General features: G+C 34.9%; 1 protein-coding gene across 1 annotated transcript; it reads left to right on the top strand.

Moving 5' to 3' along the window:
* The first annotated feature begins 1,189 nt into the window (after window positions 1-1,189).
* On the top strand, window positions 1,190-27,541 carry LOC117210789 (pyrokinin-1 receptor-like). The gene is made up of 5 exons (XM_033454122.1): window positions 1,190-1,730; window positions 4,569-4,975; window positions 24,903-25,117; window positions 25,738-26,107; window positions 26,516-27,541. Exons 1-5 carry the CDS (start codon window positions 1,303-1,305, stop codon window positions 26,761-26,763), a joined length of 1,668 nt encoding a protein of 555 aa, XP_033310013.1. The 5' UTR covers window positions 1,190-1,302; the 3' UTR covers window positions 26,764-27,541.
* The last annotated feature ends 10 nt before the right edge of the window (window positions 27,542-27,551 follow it).

The raw sequence follows: 27,551 nt of genomic DNA, 5'->3' as shown, positions 1-27,551 counted from the left end.
AAAAAGTTTTGGATGAAAATCGTTGAAATTTTAAATTTCATAGTAAGATTAAAAAGGACTTGTATTTATTAAAATTGAAAAGTTTATACCAGAAGCCGAAAGAAATTACGTTGAAAATTAAAAGTCCCTGATAAAAAGCGAAAATGATGTCGTGAAAATTTAAAATCTCGTAAGAGAAATTGAAGTAAAGTTCATCGAAAAAATGTTGGACTTTTATAATGAAAATTGAAAGAACATTTTCATAAGTTAAAAAGAGTTAGAAGAGAACAGACACTTTTTCTAATAAGATCCATCTTACGGAATAATAGCGTCAAACCAAAGATCCAATCTCTGAGACCTACTACAAAAAAGAACGAGGCGGCGGACACCTTAGACCGGAAGTATCGTGGAAAGACAATCTCCGAGTGACGACACGTGGATTGGATGCTTAGCAGACCAGAGCAACCATAATAAGCTCATCCTGCCCCGTTGACGATTTTCTATTAATATGTCTCAGCGAAGACCAACGACATATTCTATTCGTCCCTGAAGATACAGTGATCAGCTGTGTTTCGATCGAACGACCGGCCTATTTTTAAAGCCGCAAATTGATTCGAACGCTTTCAACCACAGAAATCGACCAATAACACTCAACAACTTATCTTCCAATATTCTTCGACTTCATAAAAATTTCGAGGCTAACTGAAGACCAAGAGAGAAGAAGCGCTCTTCGCAGACCACTTGACGCGTGGATTGATAATAAAGACACCACGACGAGTCTGATCGAACCATCTATTCGCGTCGACCTCGGTAAATTGATTGGAATTGACTTAATCGTCCTCGAGGGATACCAAGGGTTCGCCTCTGTCCTTAGAAGTACCCGAAAATGTCGAAGAAAGACGCAACCGAACCTATCTCTCGTTGTATCCTTCGTACCATCGTCAACAGATCATCAAAACAGACCTTTATGATACACCGAAGCTTATGAGATTTCAATTTACAAACAGAACACGCGGTGATTTATCCTTTCGATCGACTACCACATCGATTACGATTAAACGAAAGAGACGAAGGCGATTCGAATTCGATCGAAACGATAGAATAAAAAATTCGCTGAAACTTTCGCTGATTAAAATTTGCACGCAGCGCGAACGTCGTTAATTAATGTCAAAGTTAATTCTATACTAGTCAATCGCGCAGAAAGCTAGTCAACGTTACCCGATTGCATAGAATCTCTCAGAATCAACCGGAATCTGGTGGAGAAAAATTATTTCGTCGAACAAGTCGATCGGTTCGGAAGGATCGATAATAATCGGAGATAGCATGAGGTTGGCCGGAAGTCAGGAAGATCCGCTGGCCTCTGAAGGTAAATGGGAGAATTACACGGGACCAATCGCCGAATATTTACAGGAGGAAAATTTTTCGACAGTGAGGCGGGATCCGTTGTACATCGTTTTACCGATCACGGTGATCTATACGGTGATCTTCCTCACCGGATTAATCGGCAACGTGTCCACTTGTGTTGTGATCGCGCGTAACAAGTCGATGCACACGGCCACCAACTACTATCTGTTCAGCTTGGCCGTTTCTGATTTACTGCTGCTGATATCCGGCCTGCCTCCAGAGATGTGCTACATCTGGTCGCATTTCCCGTACGTGTTTGGCGAGACGTTCTGCATTATTCAAAGCTTCGCCGCGGAGACGTCCGCGAACGCCACCGTTCTGACCATCACCGCCTTCACCGTCGAAAGGTTTGTAACCAATTTGAATTGAATCATCGACTTGAGAATACAAACCGACGAATTCGTAGGTTGTTCTTAAATTTAGTATTTCACTCTTTCTTGTTTGTTATTCTTGGACGTGGATGTTTGTGCAAGTTGACGCTTTTACTGCCATTCATTGTTATCTAGACATTTAAATTTGTTAACGTCCGGATATTTGTTATTGAAGCGACTAAAAAGTAGAATCTAAAGAAATATTTGTTCACCTACTAAAAATGATAACTGAGATTGCGAATGTTTATGCAAATGCATGTTTTTATTTTTATTATTTACCTTTATCTTGGATTTTCCTTTGCACTCAAGCAACAATATTTTTTTAAATACCCGATATAATGTACGTACGACAGAAAGGAATAACATAATTGAATAACATTCATTTGTTATTACGTAGAAACTTACGATCGAATTAAAGTTTCCGAAGATACGTAAGATCTTTTGTGGTTTGTGCGTTAGTCCCGACCCTGTCGAATTATTGACATGGGACGATGGTTTTCGAAGACATCAAGAGGGTTGAATAGGTTAAAGAACCACGTCAAACGGCTGTAGTCTTCTTTTACTGTTTACCATTCCTTCCAATTAAAGGATCGATCGAACCAGTTGCGTTCGCCTCAAAACGTCAATCTAAATCGCCAGGTGTTTAGTTCAGTAAATGGTGTAGTCTTGTAGTTCATTTTACGTAGCTAACATCGTTTTGTTTTTCTTTTTTTTTTATTTGGAAGAATTTTACAATCAATGCTCATTGAGAATTATAAGTAAATTATTCTAGCATGGTACTATAACTCGAATAATAAGTGTTTATCGTATGTTTGATACTAGTTGAATCTAATGAGCTAACATCGAAGAAAACTTTAAAACTTCTGCTTTTAGCTCTATTTTACGTGGCTTTCCTTACTTTGTCCACGTAGCATATAAAATTTTCCTCCGAGCATGATAATTAATTTTTAATTAAAGACGTTAACATAATGAGAAATGAAGAGAATCTTCGATCTCAAATTTGCATAGACTTGTTAACCTTTTTCTCTTTAATATCATCTTTACGATAAAAGGAGGATAGAAACGGATTAAAAGAATATTTTATCTTCAATTTTCTCGCAGCACTTACTTTTAATTTTCCAGTCTTACATGTACTTTTGTTTTTTTTTTTCTTTTGTGTAATATCACCGTCAGAAAATTTTTCATCTTCTTTCTAGTAAATCACGGATTTATAAAATCGCAGATAAGTAACAGTTTTCTACGAGGTTCTCAATAAATATCGCCGTAAATTAAATCGCTTTCGACCTTTTCAACGTTCTCGCCTGAAAGTGTCAAGCTTTCACGGTGTATAGTTACATGTCATCCCCTTGTCGCGCGGAAATTCCCAGAACTGTCTAAAGTAACCCTTGCTGGTTGACACAAATAAAGCGTGTCCAATTCTCTGAGACCTTCTTTTTCTTATCTCTTATTTCTGCCTAAGTAAACCGCTACGATCTTTGCTTTCTCGATCTTGCTGTAACCCTATTCTATGACGAATGATTGCGGAAATCGTGATAAAATGGATGATAGATACACTGGAACGGTCGTTAAGAAACAGATCGACACCTTCCTCAAATTATGATTAATATCTTGTTAAACTCAGCTAGAATCGTTTTTCTGTCTTACTTTGAAATGTTCTTACATTATTAAAAATGTTGCACTTTTTAATGTTCACAGTGATGTTTCGATGTTTCTTTTCTTTTTTTCTTTTTTCATTTTTTAAGGGAAAAACGATACTCCAGAGGGTTGAAGCACTTTCCTCACTTTTTTTCTGTTTGCTCTAGCTTTACTTATATAAAACGTTTCATCTTCGTTAATAATTTCTATCATGACAAGTTGACAGAATCTCTTTCTGGATACAGAAAAGCTTCTTCCCTTGGAAGAGGGAATATTCTTGGAAACGCAAGTAACAGTCGCTTGTCTACGAAGATAGCACTGTTTCTTCTAGAAATCAGAATATTTACCTTGAATACGTATCACATGTTTTACCGCAATACGGCTTTCCTTCTACTGGCATTGAAATTGGAAAATTCTTAGTAAACTTGAAACTTAAAATAACAACTTCTATTGCCCCTGTTAATTATTTCTTATAATATTATAGATTCTACATAAATTTTTTTATTGTACAAAGAGAATTTTACCCTTTTGTTTCCCACCTTCCTTTCGTTTCCTTTAAAAAAAGGACTACAATACGCCGTCTATTCCACGCAATTGCACAAATTTGATTGTCGTTAGCTGAAACGAACGAATATAGAAGTAAGCGTATCTTGGAGTTAACTTTGTGCATTTTTATGCATTCGAAATGTACGATCGCGTTTATCTAAACGAAGAAAACGGAAGCAAAGAAGCAAAGGTAAGAGTAGTGAGAACTCGAGGCAATCGTAACGAATTCGTATTAGTTAAGAAATTTTGTACTATCTACGAAAAGTTAGCACCATGAAAATGAAATATACAGCCCAGAAGACGCTTCGTTGCAAAAGAAGGACTACACTTTTGTGTAGTCACTTTATTACACAATAAACGTTCCAAGACCGACACGGTACAACGATAGGTGCAACAATAAATCCGAGAGTAACTACAATATTTACATCCGGTATTGCTCAGTGAACACAGCACGCCATCCATCATCGCACATTTATCTCCATTTTCCAGTTCGCTAACGTGTTTCCACAATGTCGGCTTCGTTAAAGTTCCTGCTAACAAGCGGCTTCCAAAAACCGTTCTTTCCCTCTATTTTTTTTTTTTTTTTTTTTAACTTGATGGAAAAATGGCGAATAACACGTGTTCCACTTTCAGATACTTCGCGATCTGTCATCCTTTTGTCTCGCACACGATGTCGAAGTTGTCCCGGGCGGTGAAGTTCGTCATAGTGATTTGGCTGCTGGCGCTATGCCTGGCCGTGCCACAGGCGGCTCAATTTGGCATCGTTTACGACTATCGCAACGGCTCGGTGGTCCTGGAATCGGCTCAATGCTCCATCAAGTTGTATCCGCTCGAACACGCCTTCGAGATATCCACCATACTGTTCTTCATCCTGCCGATGACCATCATCACCGTTCTCTATATACTGATCGCGATCAAATTAAGACAATCCAGACTGTTGTTAGCTACTGCGAACAGGAACCATTTGTCAGCTGGACCCATTTACGGCGATGGCGGGAGAGGAAAAAGCTCCGGGCAGAAGAACGTTATTCGAATGCTGGGTAAGTGAAACGTTTCTTTAATTTTGTATCTTTTTCCTTTTTTTTTTTCTTTTATTGTGAAACGTGACAGGGCAGTCGAAATGACCGACTGGTTTGTAATGTTTCGAGAGTCAACTGTCGACTGATAGTTTTAGATTAAATGACACGACTTTTGGTATTTTATAGTTTGTGATTGATTTTTTTTTTTTTGTTTTTGTTTATTGATCTCTATCACGGAGGATGTAAAATACGAAGTAGAATGGAACAAATGTTGGTAATCGAATATAAATCGATATAGTCATCTGTAGCACAATATTATTTATTTGAGATTTAATACAATAGGGATGAGGGTCTGTTGAAATTCTCAAGGGGAAGATAAATGAGGGTATTTTGTTTGGAATGTTTAGGAATTTAAGGATGTCATGGAAGTTTTACCTGTGAAAGTTTTCTATGAAAAATATTGTAGATTTGCATGGAAATATTGTGTAAGCGGTACGCCAGCTATAATCGTATTTTCCTTCTAAACTTGATATAGATTTTTTATTTATATTTAATACATATTACAGTGGTCTGTATTGTATTTAAAAATTTCCAAACTCAAAGTTACTACTCTATAAATATGTCAAAGCCAAGAACCGGTTATACGATCATATATTAAACACAAAATTCCCCTAAAAAATGTCATCTGCATCAATTAAGGATTCCATTTGCAACTTTATTAACGATGTGCAATAATAAACATCGAAATCTATCTCGTTACACACAGACTTGAAACCGGTTTGAAAGATGCTGTAAATTTGACCAGTTGCTAAATTAACGAAAAAAAGAAAGAAACATACGTAGCCGAGATTCGCCTGGATGGTTTCGAAGTGGTTGTTCGACTTATTGTTCGTCGATCTGCGATCACCAGGAGGGAGGAAAAGCATAATACGTTCGATGCCGAGGAGATTCGTAGGTTTACGGTCCTATAAAAATAGTTTCTACTACTGTAATAAATTCTTTTACGAGTGTCGAGGCGGTTTCGTTTGATGCGAAAAATTTATCTTGCCAGGATGCACTTACCGTGTCTCGAATTGTCACGATTGTCGCTGTTCAATCAGAAATTAAAGTAACATAAAGAAACAGACAAAGCGGAGTTTTTTTTTTTTAACAGAATAAACAGATTTAACGTCGGTTTATTTAGAGCTGTATCTTTTCCTGTAAATATTCAGGGTCGTGAGTATTAAAGTCATTTATCGAAGATCAATCTGAGAAATGATTCGGAAATTCTTAAAACTTTTCAGCAACTTATTATCTGATTTGGAACTTTTAAAGATAAATAGGACTGGTAGAGATTATAAGATCTTGAGATAAATAAAGAATTCTGGCATATATATTCAGTGTTGCAATAAAAATATCATTTTTATGTATATCGTGATAACATCGATAACACTAAACCTCTTTTCATTCATATTCATTAGATCTCTTTGAAACGAAGTCATTGCTTCAACTAATTCCGCAAGACAGATTAATTTTTCTATTGTATTTGTTCTTACCTAAATCAAAATTTCGATTAAGATTTATCGCGCGTAATTCGTATAAAATTAGTTTAATGAGACTTAGATTATGAGACAGTAAAGTCTAAACACGTGCGATTCTTAGTTCGTCGTGTTTCTCGTTCGTAATTGTTGTAAAAAGCACCACAAATTTTGTATGTTTCGTATACAGATAAAATCACGTTTGATTAGTCGTTTCCTTGCTATTTGAATTATCGCGTTTTACATAAAACCAAGAGATGTTCTATTCTTTAAGAGAACGTACACTGTACAATTGTACGCGTGGCATAGTTTCGTAACACGATTTTTTATGTAGTCGAACTTTCACCAGGGCAATATGCAAAATGTATCGATGAGAATAGACGAGAAATACAGGATGGTTGGTAACTGGTGGTACAAACTGAAAGGAGGTGATTCTACGTAAAAAAAGAAGTCGAAAATATAGAATAAAAATTTTTCGTTTCAGGCTTTGTTTTCGAGAAAATCGACTTTGAACTTTCGCTCGGTACGCGTGCACTTTATCACGTCTCGTTGTAACGGATCTCACTGTAGATCGTTGTCTCGATGGAAAAATTTAAAAAAAGAAAAAAAATTTTTTAAAAATTTTTATTCCATATTTTCGACTTTTTTTTCGCGTAGCATCACCCCCTTTCCGTCTGTACCACCAGTTTCCAACCACCCTGTATTTAAAAAACAACGCCTTCTTTCAACGAGGATACTCATCCGTCATTAATTTTATTTGTTTTCTACGAAAATCGTCCTTCATGCTATTCCTTTCCAGCGGATGTACGTATTTTTGAATGACGAATGCATTGAACAAAATATCACACGGAAAGAACGGACCATTTTGTCCTCTATCATTTTATATTGGTAGCGTGAAAGTTTAAATTTATGGAAGAATGTATTTCACTGGCGTGAAATCGTATCTCTGCGAGAGTATCGCGTTTTCACATTTTCACGGAATCGAGTTCCTGTCGATTCTTTATCGAGTTACCGTAATAGTTGTTGTCATTCAACTCGCATACGATCTTCGATGGTATTTTATGGAATTTTTCTGTACAATATTTATCCTTATTGATATCTTGCGAATTTTTTGCGAAGTTGCCGCAAGGTAGCCGGCAAATTTCCCAAGAGAATTCCTTTCCAATTTTCATATACATCAAATTTTATTGAAGTAATTACTTTTAGGAAAACTCTACGCTGTTCTTTTGTATCGCCACTACCTGGATACCGCTATTACGAAGAAAATAGAATTTAGTGAAGTAAAAAATAAAAAAAAAGGTGAGGTCCATATTATTGTGCCCTTGAACATGAATGTTGTTTGGATTACAAAGTCTAGAAACAAAGAGCTATAAGTAGATTTTTATTGACTATCTCTTGTAACTTTCAACTAGAGTTACACACCAAGTTTAATTTTTTTGGTAATGTCCTTTGCTATAAATATTATATATCGACGTGCTCCCTATCACCTTCGACTGTAATGTAACACTGGTAGAGCGAGGATCTGGGTCAGTATACACTATACTTATACTTATTTCAATATATTTCTATTACACATTCATCCACGCGTTCCTTTATAGCGCATTCCTCAACAAATTTCAATAGAGTTCTTAGAAAATTCATGTACAGTTCTCTTACAACTCCTACGGCGTTCTTACACAGTTCTTATAGCTATAAGCTATTAGTTTTTACTAGAGACTTTTTAGAAGCTTCCATTCTTTAGTCGTGTTTTTTTAAAGCTCTCGTAGATTTTCTATCAGATCTTCGCAGAATTCGTACAGAATTAACGTAACGCGTTCTTCTAAAGAATAATTAATAGAATCCTTCTGAAATGTGCGTAGAGTTGCTGTGGAATTTTCACCAAGTTCCAGTAGAGTTTCTTCAATTCTTCTAAAACTCTCTGAAAATTCCTATCGAGTTTCCGTAGAATACGTTTAGATTTCTATTAAAACTACCGTAGCATTTTCGTTGAGTTGCTATAGATTCTCCTCTCAAGATTCTGATTAAACTCCTAACGATCTATCGTTCGGATTTGAACAAAAATTTCCAACGTTCTAAAGTTTCACTTTTTATCGAGCTTTCTTGTACTCTCATCGAATTCTCCTTTTATTCCGATTAGATTCTCAACAGGTTTCGCGATCGTATGGTTCTTATCAGGTTTCCTTGTCGAATTCTCATCGTGAAACGAATTCTTCCATCGTGATCGCCTTCTAGAAATTCTCATTTGCGAAAAAACGAAGCGGGAAAATATCATCTGTCCAACTAGTAACCAGCAACATGTCCGGCGATTGAATCGACGGCCGTAAATTCGATCGACGCAGGCTCCGGATAACTATTCCTCGAAACCTTTTCGGTCGCGCGTGCACGCTCCCATCAAGATGCCGAAAAGGTAGCCTCGTAAAATCGTACGACCTCGTGATTTCGGTTAGTTTATGGGAATGTGTCAACCACAACCCTCGTAGTCTGGTTTATCCATATGGAGATGAATGAATGGATTCATAATCCCTTAAATGTACAGGGGATTATGTATGACATAAAGATCGAGTTCGTTATGTCTCTTCCAATCTTTTGATTAGTCAGTTATTCAATTGGAACGTTCGCCAGATATAAAGAAATTATTTCTCTTCTAAATTAATAATTACCTTTTTCCAAACTATGTTTATTATCGGTTGTTACTATGATCGCTCGGATCATCGAATGAAAAATAATATAATATACCGTGTCATTTTTCAAAATCTGATCCTTCGAATAATCTTAAATAATAGAACTTATATCAAATTTACATTTGTATTTGACGATGTACAATACCTCGTTCAATTTTTCTAAATCAGATTCTTCGGTGCAACATAGTTTCCGAAATTCATATTAGCATTTTTATTATTCCGCTTCAAATTAATGTTCTTAATCATTTGTCTTATTATGACGAACAATACGACACAGTGGATCGGGGTTATCTCTTTTGGTGAATTTTCTAGAAACGTTGCACGATTTAACTCGATATCTTCAAACTTTCGGCTGGACACACGGATAGAAGATAATTATTTCTCTACCACTTTCCTGCTGGTAGCGTCTGCTTACCAACCTGCTACTACCACATTTCTTTCTTAATGTAACTGCACCTCTTTCCCACTTTCGACTTTCTTAACGATCCAATAACAATTCGCTGAAGTAGAAACACTTTAACCGAAACTAGCACGAAATTCCTTACGTCAGTCCAGATTCAAACTTGAACCCGTGCCATCTTTTTAATGAAGTTAATTTCGAGCACCGATTAAATATCAGAAGTCAAGTAGCACGATTAACGTTATTACCAAACCATAGAAAAAAGACAAGATTTACACGCTATGGGAATCAAATATTTTACGAGGCACGTGTTACCAGAAAAATAATGCGAAATGAAATTGCATCGGTTTACAGTAGAATTAGGGTTAGGGGCGTGAAACGAATCTTCGTTTGGGTTACACGTTGTCGTTATGCAATAGAGAAGACATTGACTAGTGCAAATACGATTATTATAGAACCGGACAAGTAACCGTGGTAGTTAGGTACTCGAGAAACTAATGACAATGATCCTAGGTTCAATAACGAATCCGCGGTCGACGGGATGATAGATGAACGTACTCACAAAATCTAAGTCGGACGCGTAATATTCACTGATCGTAAAGGGTTACTCCTTTCATCGATGAGATCGCGAGCGAGAATGACTTTCCCGTCCCGATGATGCCACAGAGGAAAACTATAATAGGGTGTGTCTAAGGACACGAGATCATCGGATTCGTCGAGAAAAGCCTTCGTTCAGAAAGTAGGGGAAATTGACGTTGCTGCTAATTGGTCAATCTCCGTACCGATAGTTAGAAAAAGATGCTAGCCGCCCTCGAGGGAAAGTTGCTAGTGGGAGACGCCGCTCGTTGAAAAATAGGTCTCCCCTATTTTCCCGTAGTTGGGACAAAGACCGTTTGTCTGTTTGAAGGACTTTAGTTGACTAAATCTTAAGATTTATAACGGGCCCTCGAGCTAGCTGAACATGTACTGCGGAGACGCATCGACATCTGTCAATCATCTTACTCGAAGAATAGAGTCTGCGTGTGGCGAGCTACGGGACAGAGACCGTTGGAATGTTTACTGTCGAGTGTTACAACTATTTCCTTTTTAATATAATATATAATATAATATATATAATATAATTTTAATGAAAATTGCTGATTCAAATGAATATTATATGATTCCACATTTTTTACTACATATTATTTGATTTTTTCCTATCACTCGTATTTTTTGGAATTTCAAGATCATCTTCGATATTTAAAATGGTAGTTAAAAAGTTTTGTTGGTCAAGAGTGTCGTAGATAATATTACAGGAAAAGTCCTACGATTTATATTAAAATGATCATTGAACGACTTTTAAAGAGATCCGACTACGTTTCTGTCGGTCGACATACTTTCGCTATATTTGATTTTTCGTCGCTTATTATATTCCACTTGTAGATCGCGGAAGATTCTACTTCAATGAGAATACAGCTTCTTAACGATGTCGTTTATTATTCCCGTCAGAATGGCCGATGTTATTGATTTCAAGTTTGCAAATTTCTTCCACATTATAGAGCGCCACGTATATCGTAATTGGCAATACTTTTCAAGAGGGATGAAATTTTCGAGCTAGATAGTAATTTGTTTTGAAGGAAAACATCTTTTAATAGAATTTTGAAGAATTTCCTACCGTGAAATTGTAAAATTAATTGGGGAATTACGTTTGAGGATTTATATTTGAAAACTTTGTAATAAAATTGATAGGACTCTCTTTCTTCTCCATTCTCTTTAGATTGACTTGAAATTCGTTTCCTTGTAGTAAGACACTTTTTAATCAGGATCTTGCAACTCGCAACTTCGTTTTCAATATGCATTGGAAATACGATTACTTGCTTTCAGGACAACGGATGAATAAGTCGAAGTTCCATCTTGTGTTAAAACTCGGCTCAAACTCGTGACATCTTTCCATAAAAGTAGCACGTTTGAAGGATTCGACTCGTTTAGGAGCGAACAAAATTTATGATAATCGTTATGATATTTTCATTGCAATGATAGGAATGGTTAAGCATCGCATGAAATAATAAAGTAGCTTTATCCTCTCATAAACGTTGAATTATAGCTGTAGGAAACTTTGGCTGGAATCCCTCGTAACTATTCTCGTATCAAACCTGCATTTCTATTTATAATGTTTTGTGTTTCATCAGAGTATTTGAATAAAAAGCCTTGAATTTTAGCTAATCGATCGTGCGTCGTTCAGCATGATTTGAATTCGACTTTGCAGAGAAATTTATTCGACAGTGAAAACAATTATTTAAAAACATTTTGATCTTCGTTTATCAGTGTAACGTTCAACAGATAACTCTGATATGAATCTCGACACTCAATGATAAGGCTTGTAAACCTAAGTTTCTATTGTCGAAGCCCTTTTGACGACATACCAATCTTTAAACTATAAAATGACTCGACCAAATTTAATGGAGGACTTGTGTCACGTCGTCGTGAAAAATTGTCAGCTTACCGAAATCCTAAAATATTTCAAAGTCCGTAACATTAATTCGAATTTAAATTGCGACACGAAAAGTTCCTGTTACGATTCATTTTAATTCTCCATATATTCTAAATAATCCCTCGCAGCATTTTCGTCAAATGAAAATTAATTTCTCCACTTGAAACCTCTCTCTTCGAATATAATGCCTTCCCGCCAGTAATCTATAAACGCAAACCGGAAGTCTCGTGTATTCCTAGTTTCTAACTTCCTGAATGAACTAGCACCACGGAAATCGCTCAAACATTATTTCAACTCGTGATTTACGAGACATTTGTAGTCAGAGTCCGAAAACACCGCAAACAGACCATTAAACGCCACCTTAGTGCGACCCATTCACCCTTTATCTCCTTTAATCCCTTGCCAACTGTTCTTTTAGCTTTTTACCGTTAAACGACCAAGTCATGTACTCGTTCTTTTCCGAAGATTTCAGTCGCAACCCGCTGCCTTTTTATACTCGTGTTAAGTGAAAATCGCCTTGTCTATACTTTTATACTCGTTCGTGGATTTACGAGGTGTGGCGCGTGCAATCGATAAACGACCACTTATCGTCGATACACCACGAATAGATTGCATTTAATTTGCGATACTAAGTGATTTATAATTAACCCACCGATGAACAATGTTGCGTCAATTCGATATTTCGTTGGGCTTTTTTCTTCGGTCAACGTAGAGACATTTGCGAATTCCTTTTATTTAATTTCGTATTAACACAGCATTTACTTTGGAATTTTTAATGCAATTTGGAATTTCTCATGTATATTCAGATATTTCTGAAACATTGATGCAATATCTAATTTGCAATATTTTTTTTTCTTAGCTAACATAGATATTTGAGGATTCTTAACTATGTCTAATTTGTAATATTTTTTTATTTCACCTAGATATTCCCGAATTTATTTGTTTAATCTCGCGTTAATGCAATATCTCATTTGCACTTCCACGTGTCAATAAACATCCCCGAATATTTCCTTTTATGGCGATTAATGAAGTATCCATAATTTCCCCTCCCTTCAACGTTCAGTTTAAATTCGATGCGACGAACATCGTTTATCGGCATATGTACGTTTTAAACAAATACAGCTAAAAAATAATTATCATCCGTTTCCTCGTAGCAAATTCGTGGGAAGGTTACCACGTTGTATTTGATTAAAACAGGAAGTGGGAATTATTTATTACGAACGCCTGCCAAAAAGCGTGTCTAAAAAAAAAAAGCATTCTTTACGTCTCATTTAGAAAGATGGGACCTTGAAATCTTCGAAAAGGATTCATACCCTGCTGGAACGATATGTCACGCTAAGATCGTTTAATTTTATTGTAGGAAAATTTATTTCTACCTCCGATCGTATCTTCGGAACTAGGAATTCCATTCGGTTTGTTCGATTTACAACAGTGAGAACGGGATTAAGAAACAGGAATATGAGTTCGTGTAACACAGAGAGTTCGCACACGGCTAGTGTAAGCAGATCGGTCAGGAAATAGATCGTATTCTAGCATGACCTCGTGGAATCTTATACAAACCGGCTCTGCCAAAATACAGCTGTAAATAGATGCCTCGAGATGGTATGTTGCTGCTTGTTACGGAACGCGTTCGAGAAATTGTCCGTTGACATAACGATGGCGATGCTTCTTTGCTTCGTCAGACTTTATCCTTTCACGCTCGATGTATACGCTACCTTATATTTTAATAAACTAACTAAATCAACCAAACGATAAATATATCTGTTTTCGATGAAGCAAACTTCCAGCTTTAGTGTATTATCTCTTCTTTATTAAATCAGACGAAGAAATGTGTTTCTATTATCCATAATTAAACGTTTAGCATTATTAAAATAATTTTTAGTATTGCGACGAGTTTTTAGATATTGGAACAATCCTTTTCACGAGGTTGAGCAAAAAGAAATGTTTCGTTGAAACGTTGCAAGCTGCACAATATTTATTATTCTCTCTAGCCATTTTGTAATCTCTTCTTTATTATTCTCCACCTGTTCGTACAAATAAATAGCTCTATCTTTAACATAGATTTGCAATAATTGTAAAATAACAAATTTAAAGGATATATAAGAAGTTGCGAATGCTTGTTTTATCTCACTGTTAACTTAGGAGGGTGACTTTTCCTTCCCACCAAGAACAGATTTGCTCTTCGCATGGAGAAACTAGCTTCGTCCAAGGTTCTCCTCTCTCTTTTTCTTTTTCGTTTCTGTTTGTGTAACTTGGTCAACAGGAATTCACCAGTTTTTGGTGGGTTTTGATCGTTGCCGATGCTAGAGCTGCACATTATACTTAGAATAGATACACACTGACGTTGGAAAGAGGTTTATGAGAGAGATACTGTGCGCTTTATATTGAGAAATGCGAACACGAGGTCTCTGTATATACAATGTGCATGTACATATATCCTTTCAGTGTAAGTTTCGAATATATAAGATTGTTTTTCACTGATTTATTTTATCAACTATGATAAATGAAGCGTCGTACAGTGCGACATGCAATGGACAGGTTTCTTCTTTGTTAGACTCTGATCATTATCAGACTTTGATCTTATTATTCTCCTTGTTCTCCCAAAAATCGATAGATGATTAGTAAAAATTGTACATCAAAATCTAATCGAATCTCGTTCGTTATATTAGGTCGTCCGAAAAGTTTATTTCGTTTTATAAGGAAATAATGGATGCACAACATTTTCACAACATTTTGTCGAAGTACGTATGATCCATTTTCTTCTATCAAAATAAAGATCACAACGTTCGACAGATTAGGTTTCATGTTTGTATAAAGATGCGTCGTTATAAAAGACGTGTCTGTAAAAGAAAGACACTTTTCGGACAACCTATCACATTTCTGTTTGTTGATTCTTGTCAACCAGTATCTGCTACATCTTCAACATGGAGAGCAGAGATACGTGTAACATTAATTTCCAATTAAAAAATATCTTTCTTTAAAGGACAATTAATAACATTTTAAAAAGATTACATCCTGTAATCTTGATTGTTCCGTATCAAGAAGACATTTTATTAGATTGCTATATTATTCTCTCCTCCTGCGAACTGCTACACTGAATGTTTTTAATCGTTCTAGTGAAATTTAGTGAAATAGGATTGGTGTTTGCCAAAAAATGGGAAGATTGTTTCTGGCATTGGCAGTGTTTATTTAAACGTCTGTTTCATAAAATGTTTGTTTTATAAAACGCTTATTCGAACGTCACTGTGTGTGGTCAGACAAAAAAATAAATATTCAAGATATTTCAACCGAATCAGAGAGCAGGGAAAATACTAACGAAGGTTCGTTAAACAGACTTTTACTCGTTTCAGATCCACTCGTACCTAGTTTCGGGAAAACCGCATATTACATGCATTTTTTATCTTTGCTCCGAATCCTCGTCCAAATGTTGCACTCTGCATCACGTCGATGATACCATGAGATGCCGTGAGTTCGAGAGAAAAATAGTATTGTTACATCAACGATGACTTAATAATGTAAAAAGTTAAAATTCACGAAATTGCTTCAATACGATTTAAAAACGAACATCCAACGTGAACACATTTGACAAAGCTATTTTTCCAATGGCATCAAATCCACGTTTATTTAAAAAAACATCTACGTGAACAAATTCGTTACACGGTTAGCAGGTTTTTCGATAGAAAAATCTATCGAGTCAAATACTTTTCCACGTCACTGTAACTTTCTTCATTCATGTAAAGACTAACACACCAGCAGAATACCTGAGGTTGCACGAATTTGGTGACCAGACGAGAACTAGTTCTTTCTACGAACATGGAAAAAATCTAATAGCGTGTGAAGCAACCTAAGCCGTGTCCCTTTTTGAAAGATCCAATATTTCGCTAGCGTTGCAGCCAGTCTTCATCAGAGTCTAATGATAATCTCATACTTATAGAGAATGTAATAAAGTGTAACCATAAGAAATACTTTGCGGAACTAACAATTTTTCTAAATGATTTTTAAAAACTTTTGAAACGTGTATTCGACATATTGCGCGTGTAGTTTGAAAGTATCGCGATGTAAAATAATTCGATGAAAACGATTGTCAGAAGAAGAAACTAAGAACGAAAAATTAGAAAAATAATATTCGACCGTTGTCTCTTACAGATTATTCTTTTGCCGATATTATGCGTCTAGCGAATAACTTTGGACTCTTCTAAACGGTTCTTCTGCTTATCCTACAATGCTTGTTAGAGCTGTATCACTTTCGAAATACACGTGCGATATCTAAATGGTCTGAGATACAAAAATGACGAGTCTATCGAAAATTTGATTATTGGAAACGCGTGAATTTGCAAAGACCATGATTCGTTTCGTTTTTTGGAATAGGCGATGGAAAAATAATTGAACTCGCAAGCGATGAACTGATAATGAAATGCTAATAAATTGCAGTGATTCGTTTGAGAAAATTCACGGTTAACTTATTAAGAATAATTCATTCGACTATAAATCTGTTCTAGCTATTCTATAAATACATCTTTGTTTCAACGTAACTACGTTAGTCTCTAACGAATAAATTCATTTACATATAATAAATTTATTTATACACCATTGATGACGTTTAACATTCATCAAATTTTGTCGTTGCTACAAAATGGCTGGCTTGATACAAAGTTCATGAAAAATAAGCGAAAAGGCAGAGAAATCTCAGATAAGTCGGCTTTCCAAATTTACGAGTGCTCTAGGGAACTACTTATCTTCATCCACTATGTATTCGCCAGTGAAGAGATAACCACGACAAAAATTCCGGCCATCAAATGTGAAACTGGACCGTACGATAGATTTTCACCTGTCACGCGGATGAAAAGGTGAAATATTGTCACGAAATAAAGGTCCCTTGACGCGGAAGCATCAACTATCGAATATCGATCATTTTTCCATTCAATAACTATCCAATATGGAAGAACAAGGCAATTTAGATCTCGTCTCTTGTCGTAATTTGTTTCTCTTTTTCTTCCTTTTTTTTTTTTTCAAATCGATTGGCGTCCGATTAATTTCTATTTCAATTGAAATTCCCGATGCAAGGATTGTTTGATATGCCCAGGATAAAAGTTTCTCGATTCAAAGTGGCTTACGAAAATAGACTTAAGCGTAATTGCAATTTTTGCAAATTGTCACGCGATTCTAATTTTTTAAAATTACTGTCGAATAACAATTTAAGTATGCGATGATTTTATTTTTATTTTTACTTTGCTCAACGTAAACTGTTTCTTAGAAGGAATATTTTTCATCGAAGCTTGGATGCTCGCCACTGAATTATTCTTTCGAAAATCGAATTCATTCATCCTTACTCTCTGTTTCATTTATCCTTACTCTCTGTTTTTTACGTCAACAGAAAAATGAAATAATTCGCACGTCATCGGTGTCGCGAAGGTAACACCAGTAGGGACCAAAAGACTAACATTGAAAAGTTTCTGCATATATATTTGCTCGATATCGATTCTTGCAGTTTAGTAGATTGGATTCACGCGACGTAGAATCGAATACGGTCAACGTCCAGTTGCTCGCTATTCCCCGTGACTGTATAAATCATTCTCTGTCAAATATTTGCCGTGCAAACAAGCACAGTTGGGCGTGTGTTCGCGAAAAGTCCGCCGGAGGAAGACAAGCTCGTTTGAAACTCGCAATTGAAATAATCGAGTCACTCTAGCGCGTTGTTCCTTTCATTTGATAGTGGAAAAATCAAGTTAAACAAAGAGCAGATGTTTTCAGGCGAACAGTGGGCATTAAGCTTGGAAATTTATACGACTGTGAAAGATTTATGATTCTGGAATAGTTATTGGTTCAAAACCATTTTGCAATTGGCTTTCTGTTCGTTGTAATTGAGAAAATTTAATTAGAGAATTCGTGAGAATATTTATAATTATAAAAATCTAGACGTTGTTACAGAAAATCTTCTAAGGAAGAAATTCTTCGTGGAAATAAATGTCTTGTATTCTTGTATTGCCAACAAATTTACTGAACTTTTATTCAATTCTCATAATTCTAATTCCACTTTGAGTTTAATCAAATCTCTAACATATTAAACGATGTATCTTCATCGACGACGAAAAATATTCTTCAGTTGCTATTTTTGTTTGAAAAAACTTACGAAACTTGTTGTGTCAAATTCCCATTGTTCCATCTTTTCCATTGCAACGTCGGTTATTTATCTTTTGTTATTTATCTTCTGCGTTAACTCGATGTACAAAATGTTTAACTCGTAAAACAAGATATCTTCGTCAACGGGTAAAAATTATGTTTTCTGCGGATATATGAATTCTCATAATTCTTATACTTGGATCATTGACAAAAATCATATACTTTTCTTACTAGCTTATCTTTCACGTTCTTTACTTCAACTGGAAAAGAAAAATCTCCAACGTGTAGAACGATGTACCTTTATTAAGAGACATAAAAATTCTATGTCCATTTAAATTCTCCTAATGCTCGACTGCAAATTCACGTTCTCTTTTAATTCATATACAGCGTTATTGCACTTGGCGCAGTTTACAACGCCTTAAGTGTCAGCCTGTATTTTTTAAATGACTCGCTCTAAACATCCTGTCACGGAACAACCAACGTTAATTAGGAGACTGAGAAATTGCGTAAAAGTAGTTGCGGGAATATTACTTGAAAGTTGAATGAATCCAGATATTGTCTCGATTGTCTATTTATAGAAGAGACTGAAATTCAAATGAAAACGATAAATCGTTCATGAAAATGGACGAGCAACAATGTGTCGTTCGAGTTGGTAATATATCGCATCGCATGATACGTCCACTTAAACGATAGATGTTCCTACGATGACGATTTTCCGTCTTTGATTCGAAGTTTATTTTTAGTTTGGTCGTTTTATAATTTATTATCGTATCATAATTCTTTACACACCGATATCTCAATTGTATTTCTATTACATTGTCGTTGTTCCTATATTTGAACGTTCGGAATTAAAAATCGAAGGTTTCATAGTGATAGAGATAAAAGGTAATCTAAATTGAAAGAAAATAAATCGGAGAAGAAGGCAGAAACGAACAGCGGAAAACGCTCTTAAAATTTAAACGAATCCAATAAACCTTCAAAATAACCCACTGAAATTCATTTCTCCATGCTGCACAACAGCTTCGTCGGGCATCCTACTATCAATCGTAAAATTCGAGTCTTGCCTTTACCGATACCCTTAAATGTAATACAAAACCTTCTTCTAGTTTTCGCTACAATTCTTCCAATGCCATAGAGTATCGAGAAACGAGCACACGCTACCGGCGAGAAGTTTACATTGTTAGGTGTTTAATAAAATCGAAAATTTTGTGAAAGTAGTCCGCATGCATGGAATTCTCTTCATTTAGAAAAATCTTTGGACCACGATCTATCAGAATACGAAGAAAATGTCCCGCTAATATATTTTTAGAAAACATTAAAATCGCGGTATGTTCCATAGAATCAGAAAATTTGTAGAAATAGCTCGCACAAGATTCTTCCACGAAAGTTCTTCTTCTCCTATCTAGTTCCTCTTCTTCTCTATATTAAAACGAAGATAAAAAACATTTTTCTACTAATACGATTATTACGTCAATACCAAAATAAATATAAAATTGACCAAAAATCAGTAAAATACAATTAAAAAAACCATTCCAATCTCTTGACCAGCACAGCCTATAAATACGTATCAGAGGAAATGCGTGTGCGTGCACGATTGTTGGATATTTATTGCGGAAACGCCTGTTTCTCAGCGTTTTCCATGGCCTGTACAATCTTATTCTGTTCACGAAGATCTGGGAATGATGGATAAGCGGCATTTTTTTATGCAAAGTAACCGACTGGCGAAACCACGACAAAAGACGATAGTGAAGGATGGACTGGAACGCGAAGAAAGCTTTCGAGGTCGATAAAATCGATCGGAATTTCATTTCAGAAGTAAAACGTCTTTGATGTCTTTCCACGCAACTTTCGAGCGTTCGAGGGATAAATAAGCTAATGTAATCTGTATGTCTGGTGAATCGAAAAGTGGACGATGCAGTTCAGAGAGTTTGTGGCTTCTGTGAAGTGATTTATACATTATCGAATTTGTGGAGTGCCGTGGATTATTGAATCTACATTGATCCGAGATTTTGATTATTGCTTTGATTATTGATAGTAGGAGAACTTGAAAAACTTCAAATTTGCTTTTATCGAATAGATGATCTGCATTGTCTTTTTATTTTCATCCTGTAGAAAGGTATATTTATAATTCCATCAGTTTTTTGCGTCAGAGGGGAAAATTATTATTTATACAACCTGGGTTTAGTTTTACAACAACATTCGGTTCAGCTTCGGTTGTTTCGTGACGCTGCAAGTGGAAGGTTGTGTTGTTTCCGCGAATGGTGGCATATCTTGTGTTAAGTCAACCTTGTAATGTCGTTGAGACGACTCACGAAGATTTCCTCGCAAATTTTGAAAAACCTCCCTCTTCTAAAATTTACATTTTTTTTTTTTTTTGTTGCCTCACCATCAATGGCAACGAAAGATATGTTTTATAAGGAAATGAAAGTTAATGTCTATTTTTGACAAATCAAGAGTTCGAGATCGCTTTTGGGAAATGATTGTAATTTATTACGAGTTACAAAATTCGTGTTGGTTATTATATTGTGCTGAATTATCACATTTATTTAGTAAATTAAAGATGCTGAACGTTTCCTTTATTTTAGAATTATCACTGATCACACAAATTCAGCTACATCGATTAAATGATAAATTTATTAATAACTCCATAATGATAGCAATAGTGCTATAAAAGGATAAAGAATAAAATTCACATAATTCAATGAAATATCCGTTACAAAAGTATGAATGCAAAAATATATTTCGTACATTTTATTCTTTATGACCAATTTTTTTTTATAAAACACAATGAACCGAACGCAAGAAATGGTCGATGACTGTAATAAAATGTTCGTAGAAAATCTCATACTGATTATAAAATATTCAAAGAGACATTGTTGTCGTTTATAAACGCAATAACGAAATGTCAACACCAGCATTATCTTTCACGAAAAAATCAAAATTATGGAACGTATTATATAAATTACATCGAAACGGATGCGAAAATACTCGAAAGCAAACAACGTTTGAATCATCGTGTTCACTGATTTTCTTTAATTCACGAACGAGATCCGATTACTTGTTTGATAAACGAGTTGACTGGCGATTATGTGGGCGCCCACATTTTTTTGTGAAATACGAATATTTGTTAGCGAGGTCGTTGCCTCGAAACCGGCAACTTTCGCCTAATGCCGAAGCGTAGGTGATCTTTCAAATGATTTAATGACCTTAATTTCATATCCAAATTCTATCGCTATTTCAATAAGCAGAAGGATCATTAATGATCTTTTTCGAACAACTTCAACGTAAAATTGAAATAAAAGATGTTTATCAATCAATTAATATTTTCTTTAAACTTAAAATATTTGTAAAAAATGGACGATTAACTCGACAATGAGTGAAAGAACGCATAGAGTAGAAGTATAATCGTCTAAGATTTCGAGTAACTGGATATTAGTTCAGATTTTAAACAATTTGATTCAAAACGTTCATTTTATTTCTCGTCATTTATTCTTTCAAAATCGTAGCTATTTTGAGGTAATTTAAATTATTTTTTAATTTATTTAATATTACACACTTGGGTAGAGTATACAATAGAATCAACTTATAAACAAAAACTTAAATCCTCTTTCGTAATTGTATGAATTGTGTATCTCGTAATTATACAACCCATATGTTCTATATATTGTTTTTTGGTTAAAAACAATATCGTATTCTAACCTCTGATCTCCCATAAATAATTTACACGTGGAAGCGATTTCCTTTTTACCAAAATCTGTTATTTTACGGATCACCGATTCGAAACATCTTGTCATAAACTGTATACTGTTTCCTATCCGAAGAGATCTTATCTGGAAGAATATGTTTTCTTATACAATGCAGTTTAGATGTAGATACGGTGCATTATCATTATAAAAATATTAAATTGCTGCATATATGCATGAAAAATGTCGTTCTCGAATTTCAATGTGAATTTCAATTCGAACATTTGAATTTGTGCCAATACCATTAACTAAACTTTATTTCGCTGTCGATTGTTTTATTTGAACGTCGTTCGTATTAAGGAACGAGAAACGAGCTATAATACACGGTTTATATCAACGAAATTCATCATAAAAATGTTAGAACCTCGTTATTAACAGTTATGAATAATCAGAATATTCGCGTGATTTATAAATATGAGTTTAAGCTTGGTGAAAATATTGTAAAACATATTGAAAGCATACGTACATTCTCAACTTTACGTAAGTGTGTTTATGTAAATATTGGAATAATTCAGGTTAGGTTCATGAAATTCAAGGTTGGCGACTTTTCATTAGGGAAGCAACCAAGTTGTATTTTGTGTCTCAAAATGGCTACACAATTCCGAAGATTAAAACATCGGAATCTTTATTAAAATATTCTTCCAATCCTTGCTGATTCTCTTGTTTGAAAACTTAAACAATTTTTGAACAAATAAATTCTTTCGAAGTAACCAAATTATCGAAACAATATTTTTTAATAACTTTTTCATTCTAGAACAGATGTTTCTACGAAATCTGGAGCAATGAATGTTGTTTATTATTAAAGAAACAATCGTAAAATTATATGAGAAATATACGATCAAATATATGTATTTAGATTAGGTTCATTTATAAAATCATATTATTTATCTTATCATTTACTTACGAAGTCAATATCAGATTAAATATGTTACGTTCTCTAATGTACCTGTTAGATGACATTAACGTTTTAATTTAGGAAAACGATATTTCATATTATGCGTTAACTCAGTACAACGCTTATCTAATTACAAACAATTCTGAACATCTTTATGGTTCATTAGTATTCAAGTATTTGAATTAGACAGGATCCTTCGAACGCTTAACAGTCCATTGAATCGGACTGAATCGATCACTTTCGAAAAGGTAGAAGTGCACAGACGTGAATCTAATATATATTCAGTTATTCAAGGAATCTAGACATTTACTTCTGTCTGCTCGCCATAGAACTCTCTTTATTTGAAAAGGAACTTCCGGTGAACGAAGAGCTAGTGATTTACCGGCGCAAATAATAAAAAAGTGAATGAAACTAAGATACTTGTAGATTTTCTTTCAAATAAAATGGTCGTGGGAGAATCCACTCTTTAACAGAGCAAGCAATTAAATTAGCAGTATGTTGTTACTTCCTTCGAATTATTTGTTGAATAAAAGATTTCACAGATAATTAATAAATCACGAGAATTAATGATTAATTATTTGAGTCTACCTTTTTCATGAAAAATATGTCGACTGTAAGCGGAGAAGATAGAGAAGATCGAAACGTTAAAAAGTCGGAAATGAAGGTAAATGACCCCGGCGCGATTTGACAAAATTTACGAGCTTTCCTATCGTGCTGTTTATTAACGTCACCTTATAAGCCCATCGATTTATCTACCAAACAGTCAAAAAGCGAACTTTGTTTTGCCTCTTTATTACTATCCTTTTATTATAATTTTGCATTCTGTATTTTATTTTTAATTTTACATTTATACACAGAGTGATCCAATTGCTCCCGGCTAAAGTACGTTCTGTAGGTCAGAATAAGAAAAAACATGTTAATAAACGTATGTCACTAGAAGTTATAGATAGTTAGTTATAGACAACTAAAGTTATGACTAGAAAGATCGATATACGAAATAAGCGGTAACGAACGTTCGTTATTGGGATAAAAAGTATGAATCACGAAATGATATAAAAAATCAATAAAATTGGATTTATTGTTCTTTGAAGTTCTCGTTTATTACTCGTTGCGGCAACTCTTTTAACGATATTTCTAATAACATATATTTATGTGATGTTTTCTCCTTATCTTGACTCAAGAGGCTGTGCTAACAACGTTTGGCCCCAAATAACTGGGGCACCCTGTATACTATTATGAATGTTCGATCGTTTGTCATAAATTCTTTCGAAATTTGCATAAAATATTACAGTTCCGAAAATTGAAGGATTTATCGAAGCAAATCTGCCTTAAAGCCTATGGAATAGATACTTTAATTAAAGGGAAGTTTAATACCCACACAAACTGCTTGTGGCGAGTTACTAATCACGATACTAATTATTTTCAGGGGTCTAAAATTATAGGTAAATATAGGAATTTAGTTATTTCCAAAATCTTGAGTTTATAGATGATCTCAATTATGCTATACAAATACCTACTTTTATATTTGATTTTAATTCCAAAAAAGATCCATAATTGTAAATGTTATCATACGTAACAGAATTATTAATATTTATTTACAAAATGTTAGAAGTATATATACTTATTGTATTCGATACCAACAACGTAGGAGATCTCAAAGATAAAGGTGTGATTATTTTATAGATCGTTTTTGTATGTTTATTTTGAATTTTTCATAATTGCATTACATCCTCAAATAATTAAATAATGATAATCCATACAGATCTAAAATACAGACGAGTTAACTCGTCATTTTGGTTGATAATTTCTTTGGACGTAACAAATAATTTTCGTGGACATCGTAATTTCTTCATTTTTGAAGTTCCTTTATTCTTTCACGCGTGGCTTTGTTTTCGTTAAAAATAAATTCTGCCATATGTACGTCTGCAAGAACTAAAATTAACATCAATGAAAATAAAATTTATCTTTATTAACTTTTATCTTTAAAATTGTAATTTTTCGTTTAAAGACGATCCGGCTAATAGGTTAATACGTCCGATTGTAAAATTATCTGCTGTAAATACCAATAATAAACGCATTTATAGGAAAAAAAAATGAAACAGAAACGATTTGATCGTTGCAGTTGCAGTAGTAGTGACGTTCTTCATCTGTTGGGCACCGTTCCACGCTCAAAGACTGTTGGCTGTGCACGCAAAGAATACGACTGAACCGAAAGACGCGTTAGTAATAGTCTACACTATCCTCACGTACACGTCCGGGGTGTTTTATTACCTTTCCACGACAGTGAATCCATTGCTCTACAACATCATGTCCAACAAATTTAGGGAGGCTTTCAAGGTAAGTTATCACTTGAGAATTTTGAATCGAAATCTACCTGTCAACGATCCTGTTTCAATTATCAATCATCCCCCAAAGTAACGAATAATGAACGTATCTTTGTATATTCGTGTTACATTTTAACTGTGTTTTTAACTTTACAAATGAATATTTCCGTGGTTTTTCTTTATATCCTCTATGTTTTCTTCTTTGCACCCTAAAGTAGAAAACTACAGAGCTTTACAACGATCCTGAAAAATCTAAGATACTACAAACAAGTAGAAAATCTGTGCGAAGTTAATTTTCTTTTCGACAAGCTACGTGTACCGATCGATGGTGCGAGTAATCTACCGACGAGGATAATAATTAACGAATGATAATAACGTTGTAAAATATAAGAAAAAGAGATATAAAGAACTGGAACTTGCTATTAACGACTTTTCACCAAAACTGTGGAAATAATAAGTGAAAAAAAAGAAAAAAAAGAAAAAATGACAGTATTACGATAGATACTATTACAAACGTAAAAATTACAAAAGAAATCTGAAAATTAAGAAAAAATCGAACCCCCACCCTCCCTCCCCAAAAGATTGAGATGGAGTCTGACAAAGTGCGTTAAACAAACTGAAATTAACTTTCAGTCGATGCTGTCGAATCACTGCGGATCCTCCCGCAAGTCAGTACCACGACAGCTGACGTACAGTAGCCTCTCGAAGTACGCGAGGTCCACGCTCAGGCAGATCTCCATCAGCGACGACAACCAAAAGCTGAGAACGACCAATACCACCGAACTTATTGGATTAAACGATCGAAAGAACAATGGACGAAACCAGTCCGACTCTATGGCGAATAAGATCAATCATCGAGAATACAACAGGAGCGTATCCAGAGGATCGAACTCCAGTCAGCTTACCCTGATGTCGTCCGTTAGTAAAAGTTTTAACGAAGGCAACAATAGCTTGATTGCGACTTACGTGAACATTCAAAGAGCATCGAGAATTGTCACGCTCGGTAAGTGAGATTTTATTTGTTACTTTCAATTTTTCTTGATAGAAATATTCTTCAAGTCGTTCAGGTGAAGTCCTGGATCGTTTATCGAATATTGATTACGTCTAAATGAGCGATAATTTATAAATATTGGAGATCGATGAATCTATTCAAAGTTCATGGCCTTCGGCTAACGACCATAGCAATCAGCGTGTAATAGTCACGTTAACGCGCAATAAAGGTTAATAATATAAGAATTGGTGAGGAAAGTAACAATTTTAAGCATCAATCAACGTAATTATTTCCACGTCAACGAGACAGTATAATATTTAATTGTCGACCGAAAAAATCAAATATTTTCACTCTTTGACGATTAATTTGTTTCGAGTTACGAGTTTCTAAGCTATAATTTTCTTAATCTTCTTTAAACAGGTATACTCGCCGGCAGATTGAGATTGGGAACCAAAGAGCTATTTTCGCCTCAACAGAAGATCGTAACTAGTTCAGCGCCGAAACCGGAAACGAGGACAGTGTTGGCACCGCGATTCCAAAGTCATCCGAGTATAGAGAGTGCAAACACTATCAGTAACTCTAATTTAAAGGACCATGACGAGACAGAGTTTACTGGTATGGAATTGGCACAATACATGGGTGAACTGAACTGTGACTTAACCACTTAACGTTCGTTTAAGGAAAAGCGTCCCTTCGTCGAACGAGTAAAGCATAAGTACTTAACGAATTAAAGAAAAAAGTTGAGAAATTGAGGCTTTGAAGTAGGAATACATGTATGCGAACTTCTATAGGCAACAGTCAGGAGAATCTGAGAAAGAAGAACTTAAGACTTGAAATTTAAACAAAAATACTGAATATGTATGTCTTTTAAGAGGAAGTATATTTGTAAATCTTACATTGTAATCGAACAGCAGGAGATCTACGAACAAGCTAATGTAAATCATATTATTAGTCTGACATAAATACTTCCCCAGTGTATTGCGAAAACGCCCACATTGAAAAAATCCAAGATCATCGAAATTTAATATTACCAATTAACACTACTGTGTTGTATACGCCCTTTCCGCGTGTTCATTGATCCGCAAACATCATTATAAATCACTGAAACGGTGAAAACTGTAAGAAAACGATTCCATGGTTCATTTTGCGTAAACAGCAGCGCTTAAACAAATTTTCTAAGAATAGATACAGGAAGAAATTGAATAATACCGTGAAAACATGATCTCAGACGATTTCAAACTTAATTAAGGGTAAATGTTATTATAGCGATACTAAACACAGGGCAAGGTCGTTTGGAAATTACAGAAAGTCATAGAGATCGTGTAATATTTTAAGGAAACATCGTTCATAAGTAGTACAGTGCGAATTGATTATGTAATTAATTATGAAATTTGCTTTGTACATTCTTGTACTTCATTTCACTGAAAATACAAGTTCACTGCTTCGCAATTACAAA

The sequence above is a fragment of the Bombus bifarius genome, unplaced genomic scaffold (assembly GCF_011952205.1).
Source record: "Bombus bifarius isolate JDL3187 unplaced genomic scaffold, Bbif_JDL3187 scf7180000008212, whole genome shotgun sequence".
Lineage (NCBI taxonomy): Eukaryota > Metazoa > Arthropoda > Insecta > Hymenoptera > Apidae > Bombus > Bombus bifarius.
Note: the sequence above shows the minus strand (reverse complement) of the source record. Positions and strands in the feature narration are given on the sequence as shown.

What these genes read in the sequence shown, in the direction of transcription:
- LOC117210789 (XM_033454122.1), top strand. Translation starts at nt 1,303, where the DNA reads ATGAGGTTGGCCGGAAGTCAGGAAGATCCGCTGGCCTCTGAAGGTAAA. An exon ending in AATTTAGGGAGGCTTTCAAG is followed by an intron (nt 25,118 to 25,737) that starts GTAAGTTATCAC and finishes ATTAACTTTCAG; the next exon opens with TCGATGCTGTCGAATCACTG. An exon ending in ATCGAGAATTGTCACGCTCG is followed by an intron (nt 26,108 to 26,515) that starts GTAAGTGAGATT and finishes TTCTTTAAACAG; the next exon opens with GTATACTCGCCGGCAGATTG.